This window comes from Pistacia vera, unplaced genomic scaffold (assembly GCF_008641045.1).
Source record: "Pistacia vera cultivar Batoury unplaced genomic scaffold, PisVer_v2 Contig432, whole genome shotgun sequence".
Classification (NCBI taxonomy): domain Eukaryota; kingdom Viridiplantae; phylum Streptophyta; class Magnoliopsida; order Sapindales; family Anacardiaceae; genus Pistacia; species Pistacia vera.
In genome coordinates, this window is record NW_022196260.1 from 622989 (window position 1) to 632621 (window position 9633).

General features: G+C 41.4%; 1 protein-coding gene across 1 annotated transcript; it reads left to right on the forward strand.

Moving 5' to 3' along the window:
- The first annotated feature begins 5799 nt into the window (after nucleotides 1-5799).
- Nucleotides 5800-6594, forward strand: LOC116143694 (putative UPF0481 protein At3g02645). Its single transcript, XM_031429134.1, has one exon. It carries the CDS (start codon nucleotides 5800-5802, stop codon nucleotides 6592-6594), a length of 795 nt encoding a protein of 264 aa, XP_031284994.1.
- The last annotated feature ends 3039 nt before the right edge of the window (nucleotides 6595-9633 follow it).

A 9633-nucleotide genomic window follows, 5' to 3' on the forward strand; every position in this document is an offset into this window, starting at 1 on the left:
CTTCATCTTAAAAAACATTGTGTGCCATTATGGGATTCCTCACTCTCATCTCGGACAATGGTAAGTTGTTCGACAACGAGGAGTTCAAGCAGTTTTACGACGAATTGGGTATTCATAAAAAAATTGCCTCAGTCACAAGACCGCAAGCAAATGGCCAAGTTGAAGCTGTCAACAAAACCATCAAGCACACTCTTAAGGACAAACTTGGTGCAGCCAAGGGGAATTGGGTCGACTACCTCCCCGAAGTCCTATAGGCATATAGGATAACTCCGAGAACCTTTACCTTAGAAACCCCTTTTTTGCTAGCATATGACTACAAAGCAATGATCCCTGTGGAGTAAGGAACCAGTTCACTTCGGAGAGACCTGTACAACGAAGCTGATAATGAAACGCTTATGCGCTCAAGGCTGGATCTAGTTGAAGAACATTACAGCAAGGCTCAGCTAAGAATAGCAGCCTATCAGCAACGCGTGAAAAGGTTCTTTGACTCTAAGGTCAGAAGAAGAGACTTCCAGGTCGGCGACCTTGTTTTGAAGGAAGTTCTTCTCGGTACTAGAGAACCAAGTGCGGGAGTTTTGGGGCCGAACTGGGAAGGCCCATATTGCATTGCCAAGGTAATAAGACCGGGGACTTACCATCTCAAAAGGCTGAATGGTTTCGAAGTACCTCGAGCTTGGAATGCTGAGCATCTCCGACCATATTATCAGTAATTCCGAACTCAATTATTCCCTTATAAAGGTCGGTCTTAATTTTTGAATTATTTGTAATAGCAAGTGTATAATTCTGTTCGTTAGTAATCATTTTCCCATGTATACAATTCTGTTCGTATAAACTTGTACCATTATTATTGTAAACAGTTCAAATACGATCTCATATGTAAAGAATGCGAAAATTGTAAATACTGATGAAAGATTGTGAAAAGCAATATCTTTATTTATGAAAAGGGAAAAGTACATAAGTATAAAGGGAGAAAACAAGAAGAAGCGGATCACTGATCCTCATCCCCAGGTTAGTCGCCGGTTGCCTGATCGGACACGGGCTCCTCTGGAACGAACTCAGGCTGTTCCTCTTCCAGGTCAGGTCCTCGAGCCGCTTCCTCAGCTTTGGCCTGTGCCATGGAAGCAAGCTCGTTCCGGTACTTGTCAGGGAGGTCGGATAGATCCATCTTAGGATTCCTCGAAAGAAGGGAAAAGATGGACTGAATCATCCATTCTGCAGCCTTATTCTCGATCTCCGCCTCTTGCTGCTGCATCTCTGTAGTTAGCGAAGTGACGCGGCCTCGAGTGAAGTGGAGCTCGGCCTCAAGTGCTGACCGCTGCTTCTTAGTATTCTCCCACAGCTCGCCCCTTTCCCTCTCTGCTCGCATGGCTCGCTCAGAGGTCGTTTTCAGCTCCTGGTCTTTCTCACCGACCTCTCTGGTGAGTCTGGCCACCGTCCTCCGGAGCTCATTCATCTCCTCCTCGTACCTCTCCAGCTCAGCCTTCTGAAAGTCTACCGTGCGAAGAGCAGCATTCCTCTCGTTCAGGTACTGGTTCGCCGAGGTGGTGGACAAATCTCTCGCTGCTTCAGCGGCCGCCAAGTCTCGCTTAAGCCGCGCATTCTCTTCCCTCATCTCCACCAATCCCTCAACAGCCCTGAGCTAGACCTTTTGTAGGGACATGTACATGGAGAGCAGGGCCTGCATAGCGAAGAGAATAAAGTTATTTATATCGCATAAGCAAATGTCCTCGCCAAGGACAACTCGTTTACCTGGCTCAGGTGGTGGAAAGATGTGGTCATCAGGTCCATGGTACCGGAAGCCACGAACTGCTCGAAAGCCTCTGCAAACCCGCATTCGAGCAATGCAAAGACCACCGGCTACAGATGGTCTGGTAGCTGTCCTATAGACTCTAGGACGGGGGTGCCAACGCCTGTAGCGGGTAGAGTCCCCCCTGCTGGCTCTTTTCCTGACCTCCTTCCAGGGACTGAGGTCACCTGTTGTCCCACCTACTGACCCCTGGGAGTGATGGAGATGCTGGTCGCACCCCTTGTTGGCCCTCCTGAGCAGAATGCTTGGTAAGGCTACCACCTCTCGGGCTAGACGCCCAAACCCTCCGGTTCAGACTCCGACTCTTCGGTCCTAATTTGCCTCTTCTTTTTAAGCTTCTGGGCCATGATTTTCTGCTTAAGGAGAGCAGTGCCCTCGGGTCAGGCCAGATCGGCTTTCGAGGTGCCCTCGTCAGAGGGACCACTGGGGCCCGCTCCAGCTGGTCCAGTGGTACCCCTTCAGGGGAAGGAAAATTGCCTTGGTCATGGCGACTAGGGCACTCTGGGAGGCATGGTCACTGTACGTGAACGTCGTTAGTAAACAGTTCACTACACGTGAAGTCAAAAAAGATAAGGTCGACGCTTACTCGGTATGGTCTCTAGGGTCGCTTCTAAATTGAAGAAACCGTATTTTCGTAAATTTGCGGTTGTCATGAGCAGCCTCGCCTCACAACTTGCTTCGGACAGAAAACCGAAGGTTGTGATTCTATCCAGGTCCGCGAGCAGCTCTAAATTGGCATTTTGTTAACTGCCAGAGAAATAAATAGCTCGTTAGCGAAGAGCAAAAATCAAGTCAATAAATTCGAAAAGAAAAAGAACCTACTCGGCTCCTGGAAACGGCAAAGGCCGTCGTGACGAAAGAAAAAGAACTTCGTCTCATATGGTCCTACATTACTCGGATAACTATGTATCCCCGCTTCTATAGTAGTTCGCCTGGACAAGTAGTATGAATCCTTGTCTTTGCTGTTTTTTAGAATATACAAGTAATCGAGCTCTACTGTCGTTAGCTTGCCGAGCCCGTTCTCACAGCATGCGATGTACATGACAACGACAATCATGTACGCGTTTGGTGTGAGTTGTATTGGCGTGATCCCGAAATGATCAAGGATCGACCTGACAAAGGGGTGGAAGGGGATCAACCCTCTACCCTTGAAAATGACCTCGGAGATCGCAGCCAACCCTTGTGGCGGATACTGACCTGTATGTATCCTATCGTGAAAGACCTCTACGCTGATAGCGTACTGGTCTACCACCCTTTCAAGCTCTTCCTCAGTAAGTACCGAGAAGATCTCTCGAGTGGGACCCGCAAGAGCATCTTGCATGGGTGAACTGGTCCCTTCCTCGGCTCTGGTCGTTGGGGGGTCCATTCTCCTGCAGTCTACAAAAGCGACAAGTAGGGAACCATTCAGTCCTCGTACACAGTCTCGTACGATGACGTGGAGGAGAAAATAAATATTTCCTCCCTAAACTCTAGAAAAACCCTAACAGAATACTTAAAGGGCCACCATCAGTGGACTTGACCCAATAGAGGATATTTCATCTCCGATGAGCTACCAACGGACAGTCGTTGCATGACGACTGTCGAAAGCAAAATCAAACCAAAAATAGGAGAGGGGAATCATTTTTATCTCTTGAAATGAGAAAGATTGACTCTTCTCCTCCGAATATCAGACAAACACCACTATGGAAGGCAAAGAACCAAAATTCGCTAAAGTTTCTTGCTTTCTCTGAGAATGAAAGTACTGTGACTTTGCCTGAAGAGAGCTTGGGGTTTATATAATTGAGGAAGTGGCGCTTTGGTTTCCCGAAGTCAAACGACGTTTGGGTAGAAAACACATCTAACCGTTGATCGCTACCACGTGTCATGAATCAGCGAGGAAGAGTGACCGTCACGCCTCGAGAAACCAGATCGTCATCCCCTTCCGTTGAAACACTTAAGCGACGACATGTTTTCCCTCCTCCATATTTAATGCGCCCACGTCCGCATTTAATGCTCTGATAGGGAATGTTGTTTCAGCATGGCTCGCATTTAATACGCATGGCTGACATTTATTACGCTCAAGACACATTTGTTAGAGCAAAAGGTGCTTCATTTAAAGTATCCGCTGCAAAAGTGCAACGGATAACATCTGAAGAGGTCGTTATGAAAAACATTCTTCGTTTTGTAAGTCGCGAGGCAACGTGACTCTTCAACCTCGTCTCAGTGATAGTTGCGAAGCGATGTGATTCTTCGACCTCGACGAACATCAGCTGGGAAGCAGCGACCATTTATCCTCTTGAAAGCTGCTAAGTGTAAACAGGTCAAGGAATCCATCCAGGTCAGAATCATCAGTACAACACTGGGTACCTAAATCCAGGTCGCTGATTGTAAGGGCAAAAATCACCCTAGGTCGCATGCGAGGAAATGTCCTCTCGACCTCATTCACGATCAGGTCGCTTCGATCAGCATCTATTCAAACACATCAAATCAAGACATTTATAATTTCCAAGGTTCGATTCTCAAACCTTAAAAATTAGGGGTTATGCCTAGAAAAGTAGGGCTAACACAGAGCCCAGTCAGCATAAATGGTCAGAGTCTAGGTAGATCCTACAACCATTCAGGCGTGGCCACTTCGCATGCTGGCGTGAGCAGCATGTTCTTGCCAGTGCAATAAGTACGCACCAGACTGACGAGAGGCTAGAAGCCGTCAACGTGTCAAATCCCTGCGTGAACCGAGGAAATCACGCGAGTAGGTGAACAACGGGATACTTTCTAAGTCTTGTATAATCTTAAGGAACTCATTCTTATTATCTTTTAGTGACTTTTGTTCATCCATCTTAAACCCAAACAAACTCTGTTTTAGAAATAACCTATTAGGTACAGTCTTAGACTGATAGAGTGAGTCTAACCTGCTCCATATCTCTACAGCAGTCTTCTCTTTCTTGACTTCTCGAAGCACTTTATCGCCCAAGCCAAGAATCAGGGAACTTTTGGCCTTGTTCAGCATGTCTTGTTTTTCTGTGGTGGTTAACGTATCAGGTAGATCTTCTTCTCCTTTCAGAGCCAACGCCAAGCCTTCTTTAACCAACACTGCCTCCATCTTCATTTTCCATAAGCCGAAATCGTTTTCACCTGTAAACTTTTCCAACTCAAATTTAGTCGACATGTCTTTCTTACAGATCAGAAAAACACTCAGTAATAGGAAAGAGATCAGTTTTAATGAAATCCCAAAACACGACTAAAGAGCAGAGAAACCCTAACTGGACCTTTAACCAGCTCTGATACCAATTGTTAAGATTCTAGGGTTAATGAATAACTGATTCAGTGATGAAAACTTAGTGACAGATCAACAATTAAACTCATGACAGATAAAATAGAGACAAGTAGAGAACAAGACACAGCAAGATTATAGTGGTTCGGCTTTACAGCCTACATCCACTCTCCAAGGCTCACACTAGGGATTTTATTATCAATCAAGAATGTACAGTGATAAAGCTTTCTTCAGAACATAAGGTAAACCATTAAACAAGGAAAGAACACACCGATTAGAGAAAACCCTAAATAGCTCTGCCCAAAACTCTGATCTTTCTCTCTGGAAAAGCATGTGTTAAATACGCAGGCTTTTCTCCTGGATCATCAGCCATCTGTCCTTGATTCTCCATAACTGAAAGCTTGCTGGATCGATTCTAGAAGTTTCTTCAAGGTGAGGAGCTGTCCTGCCAAACAGGCTGTCGAGCCAAACAGAAATGAGAGAGAAATGAGGGCTGCTCGATAATGAGAAGACCTAATTAGATAAGTCTTTTAGGTTGGCCAAAACGACGTCGCATAATGGAAGTTTGACTTGGACACTTATGCTGACTTCCACCGTGGCAAATCAGGAGCCACGTCACCACAGGGTCGAATATATGCAAAACCATGGATGGCCATAAATATATTGGTTGACTTGTTGCTCCCCAGAAAATCAGCTTCCGCTGTTCATTCTTGAACATTTGTTTGATCTAGCCAAAAGAGAGATGCATGGTAACCTTTATGAGAAACTTTCCATGAACAAGCTTACCAGTGACCTCTTGAAAGTATTAGGCACATTTCTCTTGATAGAGGATAAGTTGTTTGAAGAACACTTTCCAAAAGCACTACATTTTGTTGATCTGATAAGACTTTGTCTTCAGCCACCAGAAAGAGGGATACAAAATGGTGAACTCAAAACTCTAGTTGCACCAACTATGATGGATTTTCACCAGGCTCTGCAAAATGGTAAATTCAAAACTCTAGTTGCACCAACTATAACGGAACTTCACCATGCTGGAGTTAATTTTAGTTTGGGGTCAAGCAATTATTTATTTGACATAAGATTCAAAAATGGGTCTCTGGAAATTCCAAAATTAACAATAGCCGACCAAGAAGGAGCTCTAATCACAAATTTGAGGGACTTTGAGGCATTGAATGGCGTAACCAACTATGTGACTCATTACTTTGTAATTATGAGTTGTCTTGTCAGCTCTGCAAAAGATGTGGAAGTACTTGTGCAGAACGGAATTATTGAAAATTGGCCATCTTATGATGAAGATGTTTCAACTCTTTTTCAAAACCTTAAAAAAGAGACCATCATAAATTTTGGTAGTTTCTACTACTATGATCTTATTGAAGATTTAAAGGCCTACTGCAAGTCCCCATGGCACAAGTGGAAGGCAACTTTGAAACAAAATTACTTCAACACTCCATGGGCCTCCATCTCTGTCATTGCAGCTGTTGTTCTCCTCATTCTTACAGTCATACAAACCGTGTTTTTTTCCATCATCAACAAGTAGATTCTACTTGCTTGTACTTATAATATATGCTTTGCTTATATTTTACTAGATTGTTGTGCAAAAACAATAAATAAATAAATATGAATTGATTGCTTGTATATACTTTGGTTGATTATTTCATTCGTATTTGATCATCTTCGTCATTTTAGATTTTCAATTCAAATGCAATTAATTGATAGCTAGCCTCTGTACAATGCTATAGCAAATTAATAGCCTTCATATTGAACTTGCTTCTTGCTTTGTTTGAGAAACATTAAAAATCTAATCAAACAATTATGTCCAAATTCTTATTTTAGTATCATCACCGTTAATTGTGCTACTATGACACTTCTTTTCTATATCGCCTAGCCAAAGAAAATTTTCAGGAAAGTGATTTTTGTAAAACTTAAAGTAAAATCAGAAATTCTAGAGAGAACTTAGACGAAATGTATTGTATTTCAACTGAATTGAATGGATTACAAATCGTAGTCAACTGATACATACAGCAGAACGAAAGAGAGGAGAGAGAGAAATGTTTTATGACAAGACTTAAACGCCACCGTTTCTAGCAATTACAAGTTAGTACTTAAGTTTATAAACTTAGCACTTTGAGCCTTGTGATTTTGAGGAGTCAACGTTGGTCAACACTTTTGAGAAGTCAACTTTGGTCAACATTCCCCCTTAAACTAAACTCTTCTATTTCATTTTCTGTTGTAGTCTTAAACAGCTTCTATGAAAACTTCAACTACTTTGGACAACATGCCAACATTCCCCCTTAAACAAAACTCTTCTGGAAGGAAGAGTTTAATTTGTATTCGCTAAGTAGAGAGAGGCTACAAGCCGTCAACGTGTCAAATCCCTGCATGAACCGAGGAAATCACGCGAGTAGGTGAACAACGGGATACAAAGAAGGATTTGCATGGTACCTGACCCCTTTTTATGGATTCAGTAATCATTACCTCAAGGTATCCCATAATAAATAGAGAGCTTCTCTCCCGTTTGTGGGATTCGCTCAACATTTCACATGTGCATTTAGTTGGTGTCAAAATCACGCATCAACAAATTACATCCAAGATTTTTGTAGCTGTAGTACCAAATACTCAATTTATATTTGAGAGAGATACGTTCCTTGTAACCCTTGAAAGGAGATACTTTCCTTACTCTTGGCTTTAAGAATTTTTTATTTTTTATTTTTTATTTTTTAAATGAGGGAAAAAAGAAGTCCATAAAAACGGCATAAATCGATCTTCTCACCCTTGATGTAGTTTTGCGCAGTACTAGAGGTGGATTGTGTCTGAAAGGCATCGAGAAAAGCTGATCGTTAATTTGATTTCTACAGTAAGAATATCTATCTATCATCTTTTTCTTTTGTGTTTCAACACTATTATTTAGTTTTGTTAAGCCATATGCGTACACTTCATATTAAACATAATATCTGAAAATTTTTATAACTACGAATCCCTTGAGTGAGTGATTTTGATAAAGAGTGTGGGCTCTAACATTCTCCTTTAGGCCTTGATGTTGATAGGGTTTTCGGGTAACTTATCATTTAGCAGTAGAAAATTAAATAAAATTTGTGATCTCTTATCAACTCTCACATCCAAAATCCAGAAGTTCAAGTTCGAATTTAAAAAAGGTTTGAACTATTATATATACCCTAGGTTTCCATAAATGATAACATTCCCTCGCGATATCTAAAATAACTGTAATCATTTGAAGTTAGTATTTTTCCTTTTAACTTTAATTTGAGAAGAGTTTTTTCATTCTTTAGGTTGTTAAGTACACATTACCCCGAATATGTTTGAAAGTGAAAATTTCATCCTTATCTTAAAAGGGTTTTTATGTGTCATTCTCTTAAGAATTTATTTTCTCTAGATTTTATTATTCAATATTATGTTGGAGATCTTGCATTAGAAAACACGAGGTTAATAACATGAACATAAATCGCACAAATAGACACGATATTCACTGTGGTTCGACATAACTCGTTTATAATTACGGATAGAGAGAAATCTACTATAATAACACCAACATATATATAAGAGTATACACAATATAAACCTACTTCTTAGTACCTCTATAAGGTTTAACCAAACTTTTGTATCACATATCTTGTAACTCTTTATTTTCTTATAACCTAAATTGGTTCCCACTCTTATATTTATAGGTTATACATGAGATATTATTTCCATTTGAATGTATGTAATTTCTATTCCTAATACAATTTTCGTTTATTCTATTTCTATTAGGTTTTACATTATTCTTTTCAACAATTAGGCTGTGTTTGTTTAACTATTTCTACCATATCCTACCCAAAATACACATTTGTTTCCATATTATGAAAATCTTATTCTATTTTATTCAACTGCTTTAAACCCCTTAGGTTTGTTAATTTAACTAAACACCCACCCAAAAAAGTTTAGAAATTAACAAAAACACCCCCACCTACCCACATTTGCTAGAATCCGTTCACCAACGCCGGAAGGTGGTTAGAATTTGGCGTAATGGCGTACTATCGGCTGGATCTGGACGGTACATCCACGTCCAAAGATCTAGCCGTTAACGGCCAAATCTTTGGCTGTAGCTGGTCGTCAACAACAGCGATATCTTTGGCCGTCATTGACGATCAAATATGGCCAAAATCAAGCATTTTCTGGCCAGATGACGGCTAGATCTTTGGCCGTAGCTGGTTGTCAACAATGACGATATCTTTGGCCATCGTTGACGATCAAACGTGGCCAAGATCAAGCCTTTTCTAGCCAGATCCATGGTCTATCTAGCCAGAAAAGGCTATATCGATGCATAACCGACCAGATCCAACTGATCGTGCGCCATTACGATGACTGCCAGTCACCCTCCGGTGGTAGTGGCCGGCTGCCAGCATTTAATGGGTGGGTGGGGGTGTTTTTGTTAATTTTTAATATTTTCTTGTAGGAGTGTTTAGTTAAATTAATAAATCTAGGAGGTATTTTTGTTAATTTTTAAATCATACCTCGTAATAATCACCCAACTAAACTTTTTCAAAAATCCTACCCAAAATAATAAAACAAACACACCTTA

What these genes read in the sequence shown, in the direction of transcription:
- LOC116143694 (XM_031429134.1), top strand. Translation starts at nt 5,800, where the DNA reads ATGCATGGTAACCTTTATGAGAAACTTTCCATGAACAAGCTTACCAGT.